This window comes from Protopterus annectens, chromosome 14.part0 (assembly GCF_019279795.1).
Source record: "Protopterus annectens isolate FY-2018-M chromosome 14.part0, PAN1.0, whole genome shotgun sequence".
Classification (NCBI taxonomy): Eukaryota; Metazoa; Chordata; order Ceratodontiformes; family Protopteridae; genus Protopterus; species Protopterus annectens.
In genome coordinates, this window is record NC_056748.1 from 350,610,543 (window position 1) to 350,631,278 (window position 20,736).

Consider the following 20,736-nt stretch of genomic DNA (forward strand, 5'->3'; position numbering starts at 1 on the left):
CAAAAGGTATTTCTATAAACAAACACACACACCCTAACAGGGAGGGGATGGATGGGTAAAGTTTGACTAAAAAAAATTAGAAGAGACAGGAATTTCTGTCACAAAATGTAAATAATTAACTAATAACTAACAATTAAGGGTTTTTTAACAAAAAGGGGCTTAAATATCCAAAAAGTGAATCACTTACCAGGAGCTGGTAAAAGGAGGACCTCATAAGCGAAGCGGCAAACAAGATCTGGGTACTTACCGCCTTGCATCATGGGATATGGGGCTGCCTCGAGCTGGTAAAAGTGACTCTCGAGCTTAGCAAGTGCCGAGTCGGAGCCGAGGGATCGGCTCCGAACCCATCAAGCAAGAATGAAGGCGAGATTGACAACTTAACATTGTCTATTAACTGTAGATGGAGTCTTACAGCAGAATATCTTACTCACCTCACCCACTTTATGGGTTTAGTCCTTAAGATTTGAAGGCAAAAAGCAAAAAGTTTAAAATGGTTTCTTCCATGTAGCTAATATTTTATACATTTTATGATCTGTACTTCTCCCCTGAATAACTGAAGAACACATGGAGTAAAAAATGCATCATGTGCCTGTGTCACCAACAACTACCACTCAAACATTATCCTGCAGAAAAAAAGTGACCCTTTAACTGCAAAACAAGCAAACAAAAAAGGATAAAAATCTGTGACAGTACATGTTATGGTGTTGCAAGAGTTTCCCCAAGGTAAAATCAGAGTGCATGCACAAACAGCTTACATTAAGCAACAGTATTCATCTTCCGTCTTTTTGTGTTTTTATTTTATATACAATGTCTGATTAAGTAACTTGCTCAGAATCTTACAGCAGGCTAACGAGGTGGAATCAATCAAACCCTGGGTACTGGAAGCAGCTCATTAACAACTCAGAGTCTTAATCCTCTGCACTGCTACACTAGTGTCCATGTACCATTATTAAAAGCATTACACTGCCAGATAGGAAATAAAGTTCAATGTATTCTACCTGAAAAATCCCTGTTTGGGTTAAGGCCTATAAATCAATTGCAAACATTGAGCACCAGGGCTATCTGCAATTCACATAACTGTGACAGACGGTAATTTTGTTTTACACTTGCTTTAAGAAACCAGCAATGACCCTACAATTCAGGAGAGTCTGGACTGTTTTTTTTTTGATGATGGCATTTTCAAACTCTTTTATTATAACTTCATTTTTAAAACCACAGCCTCTTTAAACATTTGATATATGCACACATTAAGGGACATAACTCTTGTAAATGAGCACCATATCACATCTCAGATAAAATAAGACCATCTAAATCTTGAGACCCGCAGTATGACACTATAATCTTCCCACTTTCTCTATACTGCATTATTTATGAGTTATAAATACATGTACATTTCACTAGTATAATTACACCAATTTCTGTGGCATTCTAAGCCTTTCATCACAGCTGTACTGCTGCCCAGATGAGTACTATTTGGATGTTTCTCATTTACCCCCCTCAAGATAAGAACTTTGTCCATTAATGAAAGTGAACTTATCTATTGTAAAATGCAGCACAGTGCAAGCAAGACTAGCTGAAACATGAGAATGTTCTAGAATATGTGAAAGAAGGTGGTACTGAAAAGTCAAGTCAGCATACTCAGCATGGCCACTGTACAGATCAGACTTGCCCTTTTTCCTGTTTTCTGTTTGAGGTAATTGGTGTGCACTCATAAAATTATGAGCAGTATGCCTGACAGCATACAGTACGGGTCACAGCCTAGCAGGTCCAGTTTCTACAAGTTAACTACTCTCAGAATAATAAGAGGAGGAAGCAATGTTAGCAAAATGATCAAGGCAGGTTCTCTCGCTCTCTCTCTCCAACAGTTCCACAGGATGCCATTTTACATCATGTACTCATTTTGATCAAACATTCTTACACAATAAAAATCCATGTAATCCACTTTATTCTGTCTGTCTTAGAACCCCAGTCTCAGTTTTCAGTGCATCTGCTGAAAGGATTAATCTTTCCTCAGCCATTAGCATAAGCATTGTATAAAATGGAGGAAAATAAGTGACTCAGACATTTTGTGTGCAATGAACTTTTCTGCAAGTGCATGTGGGCAGGAGGCAACATTGGCTGATGCTCCAATCCTCTCATCCTCCACAGACGTTTTCCATCATATCCTCCTTAGCAGTTACAACACAGGAAATGTTCACTGATACCTTGAAAAGCAGAAGTTTGACTTCTTGAAATAAGGACAACAACCTATGCTAAATCTTATTTACTGTACTGACCAGCACCATCCAAAGTTAGGCTTCAAATGCACAGATTCAAATAAACGGGGATATGGTTGTGAAGAGTCTTTCTTAATCTAGGACAGGCATGTGATTATTTTTAACAAAGTTGTACATACCACTACTACTTTTTTTTTTTAAACAGCTTTTCCCTCTCTGGCTGCCTATCACCAATGCCCTCCCAGCCAAATGGACCAGTCATTCTCCCGTCAATAGGTGTGAGAGAAGACTAAGAGCCAGCATTTAGGCAGCTGTGAGGATTTCTTTCTTATTTGGGACCTAACTCCATTACTATGCCTAGTAACACAATCCAGGATTCAACATGAAATGAGCATCAGTGAGGGCATGTCACTCACTTCTGCAAGTAACATAACGTCTTAAGACTGGCTCGCATTAACCAGCGTGCTCCTATGTGGTCTCCGATCCGCTCCACGGACTCTAACACGGGGTTGTGTGCTTCAGGTATGCACCCCCACAGTCTCTTCCTGAGCAGAGGAGAGATGATAATTGTACATCACTCCATCCTTCCCACTACCAGGTCCAGCAGGAGCCCAAACCACTAATCAAATTGTGGTTGTCTTGGTAACAGTCAAGGTTTTATCCCACTATGCCAAAAGAGAGGGCTACTGGTATTTTAAAGAACACTACTGAACTTGGTGTTTCTAAGCTGTCTTATGAAATACTGTTAAATAAGTCACAACAGTAACCTAACAGAATACTCATTAACTTCATAAAATGTCCCTTAATCAGAATGGTATCAAACTGGATTAAGACAGAGAGAACTGTCACTTACATTTAAAAGAATGAGGTCTTCAATCATGTGCCTGTTCCAAAAGAATCTGTCATCTACCTGTACAAGAGAAGAAATAGGACTGTTAAAATGTTCATTGTCTGCATTTAAATGACTCAGTTTCACTGTCTTTTTGGTTGAGCACACAATACAACTACTTATGTTGCTATGAATTACAATGCATAGGGTTCTAGTAAGTAAAACCTTTTTTTACGCTGAAACAGTTGTGAAACAAGATGTACTTCTGTTCCATCTATCTTGGATTGGAAGGAAACACACGGAGACTAATGGAAACCTGAAGATGTATTCAGTGTAAGCTGTGGAGTGCTTCCAGCATTTAAAACTCAAAGACAGATGAGCCTCAGTTTAAGAGTTTGTAGTATTGAATAAAAGAACTGGTTCCTGTACTGGGTGTAGCAGCAAGCCAGTATGTGCAACTACTGATACACATGCTTACAGTTACTTCGTAACATCAATACATTTGTGAGGGGAAAGTACAATGGGCACCCCACTATTAAGTAACTGTGTATCACATTAATTGAATTATGGATGTTTACTCCTCTTGCTCTGTAATAAATGAACTCCTGTGAGTGGTAAGGGAAGTTGGGACAAATCTGAGGACCAACAGGATCAGGAAGGAATCAATAAAGCTATAGTCACCAAAAGCTTGGTAAGAACTAAACTGTTAATACTAATAATGAAAAATAGAATATTCTTGAAATTTAGTTTCATTTGATTAGCAAAAAGATATTTTCCAAGACAATTGTTATTAAAACTAGGTTTTATATTCTCACATGTACATGGTACTTGATCTGGTACATTAAAAGAACCCATGCTTTAATCTACAAACTCAAGACATGCAACCAGCTACACACACAGTTCCATGAGATAGATTAGCATTTGCATTCTAAATGTGAAAGTCACCTAAGGAATCAAGCTCTTGACAAGCTTGATGCACTCATGTAATCCAGCCTTCTTTTCCACACATTGCAACAATTTTCCCATGACTACAGAATAACTTTGGCTTATGCTATTCCACTGGCAAACAGCTAAATGCATTTCCACAGCTGTATAAACACAAGTCAGAGTATCAGCAGAGTCTGCTGAGTCAATAACATGTACTTTGTAAAATGAAACGAACAAAAGTACTGCTTGACAAGCAGAATCAGAAAGCTAACTGCTAGATCTGATGGTGATAAGCACACACCTGTCATTACTAACTGGGTTAGAACTGCATGATAAGACCTTTGGATGAGTATGTAGCTTACTTTGTACAGTAGAAAATCAGAAAAGGAAATGGCACTACCATCACATATCCATATATGTTTATAACATAGCAGTCACTGAGTAACATGTGACTGAATGAGGCTGACAAGTATTGTAGCATATTGGCTATGATCAGAGAAACTCGATCATGCTTCCATGTAATACATCAGAGTTTACCTGCCTTGATGTATTACCAGTAGCAAAGAAAAAACGTGTAGAAGTCTGAAGTATTTTACAGTTTTCAAAACTGTAACACACCCAGTGCTGTGTCACAGTAAGCTGCTACAACTTGAACTCACCTCTCATTAACCATCAACTTTAAAAGTTGTTACAGTCTTCCCTCTATCATATTTTTGTTCTTTGTGAGTGTCAGAGTGAAATGTGTTACAGCTTTCAAGGCTGTCAGGTTTCTCTGATGCAGGTCTGTGGTGGATCTTGTCTATATGGCTCAATGAGGTTTGGTGATAACATGAAAAAGTGTAAAAACCTTGCTATGCACTTTTATGACACCATGAAGATGTGTGAAAAAGGTTGCCTTTACACAGATTTCGGAGGGCAGTCAACATGCCCCATGTATTGCAATCATTTTAAGGCTGAAGTCGCAACAAATTACAGATGTATAACTCACCATAGCAGATATACAAATAAGATGACTGCTACAAATTAATATGATCTGTATTAGAATCAAACTGCAAACAGATGTCAATGTTCCAGCACATCTTCTTTGCATTCAGACATCTGTTAGTATGAAAGACTGCAACACTGAGCCACAGTGGATAAAGTTCAGCCTGCTCATCAGTCTAAATACAGTTGTGTAAGATCTTATCATAACTGTAGATGCCCTACTTCTCACTGTTGCAGTATTCCTTACTAAGGGGATATCCTGCCAGGACATCCAAACGTCCGGCCAGCATACCAAAGTCTTAGTTCCTTCCAGGTGCTGAACATCAGCTGCATCTCATGTGTAAGCTGTGAGGTACATAAGTGACATGTGTGCACCTAATCTTCAGAACTGAATTGCCCCAGGAGAACCCAAGCAACCCAAGAGGAAAAGCAAGTACAGGTGTACCCAGAATGGGAAGAAGGACCTCTCATCCAGAGAGTAAGAAACAGCGCAGAACAGGGGAATGGGACAGAATACTGCAACAGTGAGGTAGTACATCTGTGGTTATCGTAAGATCACAACTGTACTATGTCCTTCCTTATCACTGTTGCAATATTGTTTACTAAAGGGGAGGGTACAAAGGCTACTGGACAGAATGAGAAGAGGAAGTCACAGAGGAGTTCTCCAATAAACCATGCAGAATGGCCCTGGCAAAACCAGCTCTCGCCCTGGAAATCACATCCAACTTGTGGTGTTTAGTAAAGGTGGGTACAGACCACCAAGTAGCAGCTTCTAAAATGGATCCAAATAGAAATGGTCTTAGAAATCAAAGAGGAGATGGTTTACTTGGAGACAGCTAAATCTGATTTCTTGGAATGGAAAGGAATAAAAATTTGCTAAAACCTACTTACACTAAGTCATTTCCAGGTAATATCTAAGCTGTATAAGCAGATCCAAAGTATGAAGAACCCTCTCACTATCACTCTGTGGAGAATACAAAAAAGAAGGAAGATGAATGGTTTGATTTAAAGACAAATCATTATCTACCTTAGTTATAGAAGAAGGAGTACAAACGGACAAGCTGTCTGTGTGACAAATCAGAAAAGGAGAACTACCATGAGTGTCTGAAGTTCAAAAAACCTCTTGGCATAAGAAACTGCCAACATAACAGTTTTCCAAGTACAGAGCTGCAGAAAAGAAACAGCTGCAGGGGGAAGTGGTGGCTGTGTCAACTTTTCAAGAACAAAATTAAGGTCCCAAGAAAGAAGAGCAGGCTTAATTGGGGGACTAATATGATGAAAGCTTTTCAGAAATTGTTTGACATCAATAGTAGAAGAAAGGGGTGGATTTAAGGATAGACAAGTGGAGATGGTTGACAAATGAGCTTTAACAGATGACTATGCCAAGCCAGAATTGAGCAGCTCACACAGAAGGAATACCAACAGAAAGAGGGTCCAGTTCATATTTGTAACACCAATTGAAAAATCTCTTCCACTTAGCCAGACAGAATTTTCCAGCAGTGGCTTTTCTGGCCTCCTGTAAAACCCGAAGCACATCCTCAGAAAGTTGGTATCTAAACGGAATCAAAACCCTATTATCCAAAAAAATCAAATGAAGGTTGAGCAAATGAGGGTAAATAAGAGATCCTTTATCCTGTGTGAGCAGATTTATCCTGTGAAGCAACTTGTGATGACTGCCTCTGGCCAGATGAAATAGAAGGGGGAACAAATGCCATCTGGGCCAAGAGGAAGCCACCAACAAGAATTTGGACTTGCCCCATATGATCTTGTGCAGGACTCTTGGTAACAGAGGAAGAGGGGGACAGGCATACAAAAACATTCCCTTCCAAGAAAAGGGCATCCGCTTTCCAAACCACAGGACTTGACATTCTGCAACAGAACCTGGAAAATTGCATGTTCAGAGGGGAGGCAAAGAGATATATTTGAGGAGTACCCCACGGATGTACAATATCCAGAAAAATCTCCCAGTGAAGCATCCATTTGTGAGGCTCTGTCCCAGACCATGGTACTGTCTGTGATAATTCTCTAAGGACCTGGGTCCAAAACAGAATGCAAAGCATGAAGAGCCAAAATCAAAGCTCTAATCTCTTTGATGTTGATATGATCTGCCAGCTGCTGGAATACCAACCTCCCTGGACGCTGGTATCTTTGAAAGAGGCTAAATAACCCTGTGCCGAGTAGGAAGAGAAGCCTGGAAAGGCAGGCTGGAAATTCAATGAAATCAGATGAATCCACAAGAGGAACTAGAGTTTGAGGCATGGCAAAATAGGGATGAGAAACTTCTTCATGTGGAGTCTGGTGAAGGGACCATAGGAATGATGGATGCCATGAATCCTAGAGCTCGAAGACATTCCCTTGCAGGCACCACTTGAAGAGAAGGATGAATGGACTAGAAATAAAACTGTCAAAGAAGGGAACTTGGGAGAAGGAAGCAAAAACCAGCAATAGTAAGGTCTGAATCCTGCAACCCAGGTTCATAGGTAGGTAACTAGGCTATTTGCCCTAGGGCCTATAAAAGCATAGCCGAATGGTACCCTGGCTTTTGCCAACCAAGAAAATTATTTTCCTGTGCCCCTGTCAACCAGAGCCACAGAAGTGATCCCCGGGGTGAATTTTCTATCTCCCATCCAATCATCAAGATTTTTCTTGAAGAGTGATAATGAGGAGCTTTGTTTGATATAGATAGGTAGTTTGTTCCAGAGTATGGGAAGTCTCTGGGACAGGAATCTATCCCTCCAGCATGCTCTGTTTATTGTGGTGACAAGGTTTAGGTCCCGAGAGTGTGTAGCTCAGAGGAATTGGAATTTCTTTACGTGGAGCATGTCCAGCAGCTCTGGGTTTGACATAGCTTTGTATGCCAGGCAGAGATCGCCTATGCGCAGGCGATATGCGACAGAGTAAAGCTGGAGTTTTTTTGAGACGGTCTGCGTAGGACATCTGTTTGAGGCTGGTAATCCTCTTTGTGAGGTATTTCTGTGGCCTTTCCAGTTGCTGTAGATGTCTTGTGAGGTACATACCAAAAGGGGCGTTGTACTCTATAATGGGTCTAAATGAGTGATGAGTAGAGGGGAACAATGACCTCTTTTTTTCCTGGATGAGAAACCTTTTGTGATGAGGTGTGCTATGTAGAAGGATTTCCTGACTACTGTGGCAATGTGATTATCAAAGGAGAGACTACTGTCCACCTGTGTCCCAAGGTCTCTTATCCCACTTTTGGTGTTAAGTAGACTACCGCCTATGTGGTAGTTCATGGGTACAGAGTTTTTACTAAAAGGGATGACAATGCACTTTTTGGTATTGAGCGTGAGGCCATGGCTTTGACACCAGGCATCTGTCTCAGTGAGGCCCTTTTGTAGGATGTCCACATTGTTAGAAGTTTTGATTATGGCTCCTAGTTTGCAGTCATGTGTGAACTTTGCTAGCCAAAGACCTTCTGTGTTAGCCTGTACTTCAGAGAAGTAGATAAACAGGAGAGGACCTAAGACTGAACCCTGCGGTACTCCACTTGTCACTGGTCTGAAGTTGGATTTAGAGTCTGCTACTTTCACAGTGTGGGTTCTGTCAGTGAGCCAGCTGGCAACCCATCATGTGACATAGGAAGTTATACCTAGTTTACTGAGTTTGTCTATAATTCCAGAGTGGGGGATGGTGTCGAAAGCCTTGGCGAGATCTAGATAGGCTGTATGAACCACCTTACCCTCAGCTATGGCTTTGGTGACCTCTTCAATGAAGTCCATCAGATTTAGGAGACATGATCTGCCTTTTACAAACCCGAACTGGTTAGGGTCCAGAGTTTGGAGATTACCAATGTAACTGTTTATAAGTTCCATGATGATATGCTCCATAGCCTTGCAGACCATGCTCATCAGGCTAATGGGGCGGTAGTTCCCGGGGTCCGTGGTGGCTCCCCCCCTTTGTGGAGTGGGATAACCGTTGCTGTGCGCCATTCAGTGGGCAGAAAGCCTGAGGTGAAGCTATGACTGAACATGGTACTTAGGTGGGGTGCCAGTTCGTTCTGTAGTTCATGTAGAACACAGCCTGGGATGTTGTCAGGTCCCATGGATGCTGTGTCCTTGGCTTTGGAGAGTGTTTTTTTTTACCTGTGCAGCCGTAATTACAGGTACTTTGCATTCTTCCGGTACAGAGATGGGCCCTTTAGGGGATGAGAGAGGGGTAAAGTTAGCACTGAACCTATCTCCCAGGATGTTGGCAATATCAGTTGGTTCTGTATATTTAGTGCCATTGTGCTGCAACTCAGAGCAGATCTGAGTGTTGCCACTGAGATTCTTGACATAGCTATAGAATGCTTTGTGGTTGTCTTTAGAATCAGTGGCGATTTTGTTTTCGTAACTAGCTTTGGAGGATATTATGAGGGATCTCAGCTTCTTACTGTGGCTGACCATGGAGTTCCTCCAATCATGGGATTTTACTCTTTTTTGCAACAGTTTTTTTCTTCTGTTGTAGAGTTTGTTTATAGCAGGGGACCACCAGACTGGCTTCCTTTTTTTGGAGGATAGCATCTTGGTTCTGTTAGGGATTGCATGATCCATGCACTCGTGTGAGTGCTTATAAAGTGAAATTGTATAGGATTCAGCAGTCGTATCTGTATTGTCCGTTAGCATGGGTGTCGTGAAGTTTGCCACTTCTGTCTTACGAAGTATGAAGTTGGCTTTGGAGAAATTTTTTAAGGTGGTTTCCCTAATGGGGGTGGGGGGGGGATGTGGATGTCTAGGGTGACTTGCTTGTGGTCGGATCTGACCAACGAGGAACTGACCTCTGGTGTGGAACACCGGTTTCCCATGTTGGTAATGACCAGGTCTAGGAAATCACTGCCCCTGTTGGGGGTGTGGATAAGTTGATCCAAGGCATTGGAATTTATGAATTCCAGAAAATGTCGAGCACAAGAGTTGGTACATGAGTAGTTTTCCCAGTTAATGGTGGGGTAGTTGAAATCGCCCATTATTAGGATGTTGGGTTGTACCCTAATATTTTCCAGTGCATCAAGAAATGAGGAGTGGGAATCCTGGGGCATGGTGGGGGATCTGTAGCAAGCTACAATTTGCATTGCGGTCTTGCCCAGAGTTAGTTACACTTGGATAATCTCAGATGCATTATGCTGAGCAGCTAGCCTGGAGGTGTGGATATCCTTAATGAATATGGACACGCCTCTGCCTTTAGTGCTTTGGTCCAGGTTAGGTGGCCGAAAGGTGTAGTACGAGTTATAGCCTGGTAATGCAGGGGTGCTCTCTGGAGCCTTGAACCAGGTCTCTGTCACTGCAGAGATGTCAATGTTCTCCACTTGAAGGAGTGCCTCGAGTGAGTGCATTTTGAGGTTTAGACTTCTAGCATTAAGAAGCATTACCCTCAGATTTTAACTGCTTGTACCTGTTACGGTGGTTAATTTGTCATTTGAATCTTACCTAAAAAAGGCACTATGGGGGTGGAAAGAGACTTAGCCAATATCCCGAATCCCGAGGGCAACAGGTGCAGGCCATCTCTGGCAAAGCATCGTGGTTTGTCAATTATGTCATCCCAGGTAGACAGATACTGGATCCCCTTAGAATGACACCAGAAACATAGCCAATTGTTGAAGTCAATCATTTTGTCCTTGTACTGTGGTATCATTCTGGGTGATGGCAGGATGCTACTCAGGGCTAGGGTCATACCTACCTGGGCTATAAGATCAGAAAGCTCCTCCATGTCTCTTTTCATGTAGTCCAGGGAGGTACGTCTCAGGTCATTCACACCAACATGGACAATGACAGTCATATTAGTACTTGCTGTGGAGTGACCTGAGTGCATGTGTTATGTGGCAGACCCTGGTACCTGACAGGCAGCTGACAGTAACTTTCTCCTTGTTTAGCCTGGTGAGTGGAACATCAGTGTGCTTGACTATAGAGTCACCTATGACTAGGAAAAACTTAGTCCTGGGAAGGGGTCAGAATAGACTTTGAGATTTAAAGTGAAACCCACAGCACAGAGCAGAAGCCTAGTATATTCTAGATCCTGAATTATACAATGACACCTTATTTGTATTCAAAAATGAGCATGCTGATTGGACAGCCCAATCAGTGTGCTTGTTGTAAATCGAGCATATACTAACAGAATAAAGCCCAGCCACTGAAGTACCAATGAGTGGCTGGACTTTCTACTGGAATATGCTGAGGGGCAGAACAAAACAGAAGAAAAATCAGGTACATTCTCAAAAATAAAAACATACCTGATTTTTCTTCTATTTCTGCACTGTCTCTAGTAAAATTTTTTCAGGAAAAAAAAACAGCAACAGATATTCTCCTGTCTCCACTGCTTCTCCTACAATGTACTGATGGAACTGGGCAAGCATGGGGACACAAGTCCCATACCTATCCTCAATATGTCAGTAAAGAAGGGAAAGTGCAGAGGAACACTTCGGCACCCTTACACAAAGACATTATTTAAGAAAGGTAAGCAATTTCATTCTTAAATAATGCCATTGTTTAATAGCAATAGTTCACTTCTGGGTGTGGATATATCAGGATTTACCCACACCCACTCATGGATTATCTTTTAAGCAGTAGCTGTTGACAGGAGCTTGAATCAGATTATCATCCAAATTAGGGAAAATGTGAACTCCCTGAAGTCTACAGAAGGTGACCACAGGGGCCAGACATTTTGTAAAGACATTTGGAACTGCAGAAAGACGTAAAGGCAAATCAGAGAACTGATAACGAGGAAGAAACAGAGAAATGTAAACAGTTCCTGGAGAGAAGATGAATAGGAATGTGAAGGTAGGCATCTTTGAGATATAGAAACACCAGGATGACATAAGGCAACAACAGAGGAAACAGAGACTGGAGAGAGAACATCTTGAATGAGGGAACCTTTGGGAATGTATTGAGAAAGGAAAGATCCAGAATGAGCCTCCAAGAACTCTCCTTCCTGGGAATCAGGAACATTGTGGAATACCCTTTGTTTTGCTGAGACAGTGGAACAGGTTGAGTGGTTATTTGCACCAAAAGGTCTAGAAGAATTGAAGGAAAGTGAGGAAGGTGGCAAAGATAAGGTTGGGGAATGTCCAAAAAGGAAGTAAGGGTCAGAAAGTCCTTCTATGTGGCACATCTCATTACTAAGGGTTTTGCATCCAGGAAGAAAGAGGTCATGGTCTCCCTCTACTCTTCCCTCATTAGGCCAATCATTGAGTACAATGTCCCATTTGGCATGTACCTCACTAAACACCTGCAACAAGTGGAGAGGCCACAAAAGTACCTCACAAAGAGGATCCTAGGCCTTAAACACTTGTCCTATATGGACAGACTCACAAAAACTCCAACTATTCTCTTTCTCATATCGCCTACTTATAGGCAATCTCTGCTTGACTTACAAAGCCATGTCTGACCCAGCTCTGTTAGAAATGCTACATCTAAAGAAATCCCAATCCCTCTGCGCCACATGCTCCAGAGACCTCAACCTCATTACCACAATCAACAGAACATGCTGGAGGGAGAGGTTCATAACCCAGAGACTGTCCATGCTATGGAATAGACTTCCCATACATGTCAAGCAGAGCACCTAACTGGCCCTCTTCAACAGAAATCTTGATGAGTGGGTGGTAAATAGAAAAATCACTCCAGTGGCTTTACTCAGCAGAGGCACTGGGAAAGAAGGTCGGGTGGCATGAATACAGGGTAATCCTATGGGCTAGGCTTGTAAAGGCTCCAGGGCCATTAGACTAGTACACACCTATGAACCTATGAAGTAACCATTTCTGAATAATGGAAAGCACCCAAGCATCTGTGGTGATTTGTTGGCAAACTGGAAAAGAAGAGTCTTTCTGACGGAAAGAGGAAACTTGCAGAGGGGAAGTGTGGTTGAATGTCAAATAGAGGCAGACTTGTCAGTGGAAGGCTTCTGATCCTCCGTACCCTGAGAAAGATCATCAGGAAAAACCCTCTTGGAAGATCTTTTACCTCTGGGAGACTGTCTCTTTTGCCTATGCACAAAGGAAGATTTAGACGGATAACTTCTCTGAAATTTAGAAAGAGAAAGGAAGATCCGTTTAAGGACCTATATTATCTTCCCGTTTTCTTGCAAGGTCTTGAGGAGCTCAGCAGCAGAGCCAAACAGATTCTCATTATCTAAGGGAGAGTCCAGTAGCAGTCTTAATATCTTTAGGGAGGGACTACAACTTTAACCATGATACCTCCTCTTAACAGACCCTGATGCAGTCATCCTATAACAGGCATCAAGTAGCATCATAACTGCATCTGATGAGCTACTTGGGAAGCAGACCTCCAAAGGTAAAGTGCAGAAACCTTAGCTTTTGAATCAGGCATATCAGGCAGAACACCTTCAAGCTAAGAAAGAAAAGCCAACACACCTTGTCATACGGGTCTGGCAGTTTATGGCCCTGAAGGCTGAAGCGGCAGATGTATAAACTTTTTCCCATATCTGTCATTAGCCCTACTGTCCTTGTCAAAAGGTAAAAGTCTGGAAGAGGAGAGTAACCTAAAAAGCTTATCAGTAGCCAAATAAATCATTATAGGGCTAGGACGATGCAGTGGTGCAGCAGTACCATTGTCGTCTCACAGCAAGAGATTCTCCGGTTTGATTCTCGGCTAGGGTGCCTTCCGTACGGAGTTCTGCATGCCTTCCATGCATTCGTGTGGGTTTCTTCTGGGTGCTCCGATTTCCAACCATGTTACAAAGACGTGTATCTAGAGTGTTTCTCCCCAGGCCTCTGCTGAAAATTGGCTTTGTTCCAAGTCGGACTTTCCAAGTAAACAAATGTTAAATAAATAAGGGATTTTATATAAAACATTTGAGCCTCAAGTACTTTACATAACCTCTTGGGTTTCTTTGGAGTAGAAGGCTGGGAGCCAGGAGCCTGGGAAGCAGAAGAAAAAGCCTAAAATGGTATCCAGCATTGGAGGGACTGCTGAAGGCAGGGGCAAGTCAATCTGCAAGAGGTCACGTACCTCTTCTCAACAGCAGTAATCTGAAGACTCAGAAACTGAAGCAAAATGAGAATGTACAGACCAAATTCAAAAAGAAGCATTAAGACTGGTGGCAGAAAAGTTCTGAGGATTAGGTGCCTTAGACATAAAACATACGCCTGACATACAGCACCTGAAAGGAGCTAAGGCTTTGGTATGCTGGCCAGACTTTCGGTTATCTTTGGCAGGATATCCCTTTAGTAAGGAATACTGCAACAGTGATAGGGAAGGACATCAACCCATACACTTTTCCTCCATTTTGGTCTGATATCTGTGAAAGGTAGTTCAACTGAGAAAACAGCAAATAATGCACTTGTGGCTGGCTAAACAGCCTCAGAAAACTGCACTGCATAAACAAATGCATAAGAAAATCCTAAATGTGACATGATAGCAGAGACATTATCCATATCCTGCTATGGCAGCAATCATCAATCAATACTTGGGTTAACTAGCTTTTAATACCACCTTTAGAAAAGTACAGTTGCGCAAGTAAACTTACCATAATTGTAAGACATTCAAATGATAACTGCTGCAATAGCCTTAGATATATGGGTAATATCCTGCACAGAATATAACTGCTGGCCTTCTTTCAAAGCTTAAGGGCACCTTCACTGCAAACCATTATAACCTTGAGGGAAGCTGAAGAAAAACAAATGTTTGGCTGTTAACCTAAAGGTTGGCATCCAGGACCAGGGATGTAATCTTGCCACTGTACTGGGCATTCACTAGGTCAAGCATGGGGTACAATACCCATTACTGTATGTATAGATACTAATCAAAATTACAATTATAATTTATGATCAGAATCTAAAAACAGACAGGCAGGTTAGAGACCTGAAAAGGGTCAATGCTAGAAAAATAAAATTAAGTCCTCCCCCGGCAACAACAACATATAAAAATAAGGGGGATGGAGGGAGGCAGCGGTGACTGCAGTAGTGTTCATTTGAAAACCTACCGTTTTATGTTTTCTAATACAACTATACTCTGTTCATCATTTAATCATTGCTGCAGTAGTCTTAGCTATATAGGGTAGTCTACCACAGCTTACACTGACTGGGAGCAGGAAGGATGAGGGTTCAGCAGCCCCTGGAGAACGGTCCTTGGCAAAGCCTATCTTAGAACTTGAAGAAAGAATCTAAGTTGTAGTGCTTTAACAAGGTATGTTCAGATGTTCAAACCAGTGTTTCTAGAATCTACTTCTTTCCAAAAAGCCACAAATTAAGCCAAGGACTTTGAGCCTTGACCCTCCTGGAGCTGCCTTATTGTGGTGGGTATAACAAAAGGTAACAGCATGAGACAACCATTGGGAGATAAGCTTGCTTTGACCCATGTTGTCCCTTTTTCTTATCTTCATACCAAATGAATAACTGATAAGAATTTCTGAAAGTTTTAGTGCTGTTTAGATAATATTGGAGTTGTCTCTGGACATGCATAGTATGGAGAATCCTTTCTCCCTTGTTTTTAGAGTCTGCTTAGAAATTATAATTACAATTTAGGTTAGTATCTATACATACATAAATGAGTATTATACTCAATGATCAGCCTAGTGAATGCCCAGTACAGTGGCTGCAGGATCAATTTTCAGGGGGTGAGTTGCCAATGTGACAGCTATGGGGGAGTCATTCTTGACAAATGTTAGGAATATACATTTCTTGGCATTTATTCTTAGTCCATGGTTTAGACACCAGACACTTGTTTGGAACAGGTCCTCTTGGAACAACTTGGTCAACCACAAATCCTTAACATTAGCTTTGACCTCCAAAAAGTAAATATCAAAGAGCTGCAGCCTAAGGACTGAACCCTGTGACACTTGTGAGAGGTCTTTTGGTGGGGGCGTAGAGCTGCCCACCCTTATTCCCTAGGTTTTATTTATGAGCCAATTTGCTATCCATTGAGTTACATAGGGATTTACATTTAGCTTGAACAGTTTATCTACAATACCTGATGTAGGATGGTGGCGGACACCTTTGTGAGGTCTAGATATTTTATGTGCACCGTTTTTTCTCTCACCCATTGGTACAGTAACTTTAAGAGCGAATATTACTGCTCACTAGTCAATATGTTATAGACTACTTATTGTTTATAAGAACTTGCAAAGTAGGCAGCAACATGGCATTTGATATAACGTCACCAACTTCAGACCAAGTAACACTGGAAAATGTGAAGGTAGAGTCATACCAGACTAAAGAGGTTTAAAAGTTTGTTGGATAATGTCAGGGCTTACTGGTCATCAAGCAGCTTGATGTCCTGGATCCTGTGTTGAAACTTAGAAGTGTCCATGTAGTACCAAATTCCTTCTTAATTCATGTTTGATGGGTTGAGTTGAACTAAGAGGGGAAGCATATACTAGATGAAGTCTTTGATGTATGAAATCATCAGCACAGCATGATTGTATGCTAACTTTGAGACTGAGTGTTCTACAGCATTCAGATCATCAAAAGATATTTTAAGCTAAGGGTTTCAAACAATAAGGGGTCTTTCTTAGAGAAGGTGATGAAATACAGAGAAGAGAAGAGGAGAGACAGAAATAAAGACAGAGAGAGAAAGTGTGTGTGTTGTAGTCTTAAGCTAAAAGAAAAGCTTCAAAGTCCTTTGATTCTGTTTTGTGACTAATTTATTTATTTTACACTTGTTTACCAGGCAAGTCCTACTGGCTAAAAAGTCCATTTTCGGGGGAGGTCCAGGGAGAAAAGCTCTACAAAATACAACAGTGAAATAGTACATAACTAACAGACGCAGATTTATCGATACAGAACAAGACTTATTACAGTGAATTAGTGCATGTAACAGAATTTCATGTCATCATACAAAAACAGTGAAACACTACATATATTACCAAGTTACTTGATATTCAATAGATGTACAAGCAGCAGGGAGAAAAACATACAAATACTTTTACACATTCTCAGTAGGATAATATAGGCATATCGGAATAAGATATTAATTTGATTCAAAAATACATTTTAACTTCTCCAACTGTACCATATAGCATTTTGATTAGTTGTAACACAGGACTCATTATGCTATAACTGGTCTGGTAACAGCAATGCAAAAAGGGGGCAGTTAATTCTATGGCACTGCTCCCTGTAGAGGATCAGGCATGCAACACTATGCTTTGGTTACAGTGGTGACTATACTGGCATCAAATGAATGATCATACACAAAGGACTCCAAGGTCTTGCACATCTGGCCAGCTTTTAGCCATTTAACATTGACAATGTACAAAGCAGACATTTATTTTTGCCAAGTGCCAGAATGCTATATTTTTTGACACTGAAGACAAAGATATTTACATTCTACCATTTATGTGTAATATTAAAGTATTAAGCATTCTTTGAAGGGAGGTGGTATTATCATGGTTAAGGACACTGCTTCCAAGTTCACAGTCATCTGCATATTTGGAGAGTCAGACACTGGAGTCAGTTTGACGTATGAGGAAAAAGATGACGGGGTTGCCTAAGACAGAGCCTGGAGGAGTTTCACTGGCTACAGTGGCTGGTGAAGGTGGGAGTTCTTCTATTCTTACCTGTTGAGTATGACAATGTTGACTATTGTGGACTAGTTGTTATAGCTTCATTTAACTTTGGATCCCTGAGTTTAACTTGAATATAGTGTCAAGCTCTTTAATAACTGTAGCAGTCTGCAAGGAGAAAGAGAGATATTCATCCAGGGTTGGCAGTCATACATACAAAATAAGTGGGGTTAAACTTACAAGCTCTAATGTTGATAAAAACTGCACAGGGTTAGATCACATAGAAGTTACTTTCCCATTCTAAGTTTCATGATGATTCTATCCATAGTCTTGTAAAATATGCTTATGGGGCTGATTGGTCTGTGGAATGTCCTCCCTTATGGACTGGGACCACAAGGGCCTGCATCCAGATATCAGTGGGCACAGCTAATTTTTAATGTGTATTGAGAATGTGCATAAACAAGCACACTAGGCTATTTCTGATGGCAAAAATTTGGTTTCCTGGTTATCTCATCAGGTCCTATGGAACTAGTGTTTCTGATCTCACTGAAGGCAGAGATGAATATTTTGGATGGGATTGTATCGTATAGAGGATGACTGGAAAAGGTTCCCCATTGAATTTTGAAATGTGTTCCAAATCTGTATGCTAGATTATCTGTTGGCTTTGTTATATGATGCTACTTTGATTTAGGATACTACATTGTTATTGTTCCTTCCTTCTTGTTTTTCAGCTGTGTTTGTAAAAGGCTTTAGTAATACAACACATGCAGACAGCAAGTTTTACCTTGAACACAATCTGCTTCTTTTCGTTGCTTCAGTGGTTCTTTTTCTTTGGAGCTGACGTTAGCATTGTTCTTTTGGGTAAAATATAAAAGCTTTGTATGTTCTTTTATTTTGATTTAATATTTTGTTGTCTTTGTAACTTTACAATTTAGCTTTACTGCAGAATTTTGCAACTATATTTATGAATTGTGGGGATGAATTTACCAATGCAGCTATACAAAGTGTTGTAGAAAGCCATTAATAATTTACCAACAGTTTGTATGGGCAACATAAATATACAGTCCTAGGTGACTGTTCATGGCACAATAATTGATTGCCTTTTGGAAAACAGTTAAAGATGGTATTTTTATTAGGTTAGGTTTGGTGTGATGATGTACACTAAGACTGTGGTCACAGTGAAAAGAGATGTGCAAAATGTAGCTTACCACAGCTGGCAGGGATATCTGTCAATATGGTATCTAATAATACATAGCAATATATGTGAAACAATGTTTATTAATTTTAATAAAGTTTGATTACTTTTACATAAAAGTAAATGTGTTTATGTCAAGTGATAATTCAATAAAGGTGTTTAAAAAGATATCTAACACTGTTTTTTCACTTGCTAGCATTTTTACAATTTGATTGAGATTGTTAAAAATGTATGAAGTGTTGTAGCTTTGCACCAGATTACTGGTTGAAGCATACCTTGGAATGCTCATTCATTTGGCCATGCCTAAAAATGTACTGGGGTAAGAAAACAAGTCTATTCAGTAAACTAATCCTTTTTGGGAGAGAGATTTGGATTACAGTACTCTGGTAAGAATAGACCAGACTTTCCTGATATCCCAAAAGTCAAGGAGATGATTGTCCAACCAGGTTTTTTTCACTTCTTATTTGATAACAGGCAAGTGAGCTGATCAATGGGGCACTCTTCAGTCATGGGTCCCAAGGGCAATCACTATATAAAAACATGCATACCAGTGCAACCAAGCAGCTACAAAGTAAGGACAGCACATTTATGTTTACTAATAATTAGTATTATACAAAACTTCTGTATCACATCAAGGATTACAAGAATGTTAATGAAAGGATGGAATAGATAAAACGCTGTGCAACATCAGCAAAAACCAATGTGGTGTTACACGTAAGTATTACACAGATACAAAAATACAATTAACAAGGTAAGGAAGGACAGGCTCAGATCTGACAGCAGTTGGGTAAGAGGGTATCTCTAATGGGCACCTCCTTTAATTACAATGGGGGAAGCCAATTAGAATTTTGGAGCGGTTTTCATATAAAAATGAAATGATTTTTATGAGCTAGGAGGGAATGAAATGTCTACACTTTGAAGACATGTACAATTACTGTTCTGAATGCTGTGGAAGAACTGAGGGTAATAAGGTACATGTATTTTCTTAAGATTAAGCTGTATAGACATTTCTATAATCAATGAAGAGTTCTGTGCTTTATGATGAGAAAGAAAACCAGACTGATAAGTTATAAAGGTGAATGACAGTTTTAAGCCTCTCAGTGAATAATGATGCCAATATTTTTGTATTTGCATTAACTAATACTGCAGGCTTTTTTTTTAAATAATCAAAGGATCAGTGAGGTATGTGTGAATAAGAATTACTACAAATGGGTTCAAATATAAATCTTTAAAACTGCTAAAAGTAATAGAGCAGAGGATCTTGTTCAAAATCTTACTCAGGAAAGCAGGAAAAGTATTACAGAAAAGAACACGGTAACTACTGGGATAGCAGATTATTTGTTTAAAAGTAGTACAACTACTTTCAACAGAGTTAAAATTCTGCTTAAGCAACCTGTAAAAAAAAGACAGGAGGAACAATCAGGGGTACATGTCTAATGTAGGTGACAGTAACAGAATTATCTAAAAGAATAATTAATACTGCAGATATCTGTAGATAGATATCTAAACAGAACTGTGTAAAAAGCATCATGTCAAACAGCTTAACTTGTATTTTACTATCTTGTACAAGAGAAAATATTTTAGTTATCTATTAATATACTAATTTTGCTTGGTTATTGGTTTTATTCTTCTTGGGTATTTTAGTTATCTGCTAATCACTTTTTAAAATCTTAGCTATTTAGGGAAGGATGTATTAGCCTACTCATAAATATATTGCTTTCAGGCCTCAGACCAGGAAAACTGCTTTGCATATTACGTCAACCTTGGTGTTTTATTATTTGTAATTATTACTGTTTTAGTGTTTTATATTACATGACAAATTCAAGTTTGTTTTAAGGAAACTTGACTCTAAAACAATGCTTTTTTCAACTTTTGACTTATTTATAACTTATGAAGAATGCTCTGCTTATTAGTATACCCCAAAGTATAACCCTAAATGCACCCAATCTAATGTCAGGGCTAACAGTCATCTATGCCAAGGTGAAATTTATCAGTGAAAGAATAAGTAAGGTTTCATGCCCCGATTTACTCACAGAAATGGATTCAACTTCCACAGTGTAAAATGAAAAGAAGAGATGACAGCATACAAAACAAGGTTACGGGAATAAAGATCTGAGATGTACTAGGGATCCACTGTAGTA

At 40.2% G+C, this 20,736-nt stretch overlaps 1 protein-coding gene across 1 annotated transcript in view; it reads right to left on the minus strand.

Moving 5' to 3' along the window:
* The window catches only part of INPP5F (inositol polyphosphate-5-phosphatase F), a 1,563,976-nt gene that overhangs the window by 1,361,422 nt on the left and 181,818 nt on the right, over window positions 1–20,736 (minus strand). The window contains exon 4 of the mRNA XM_044056075.1: window positions 3,070–3,126. Within this exon, the coding sequence (XP_043912010.1) occupies window positions 3,070–3,126 (57 nt within the window). The remainder of the gene's footprint in view (window positions 1–3,069; window positions 3,127–20,736) is intronic.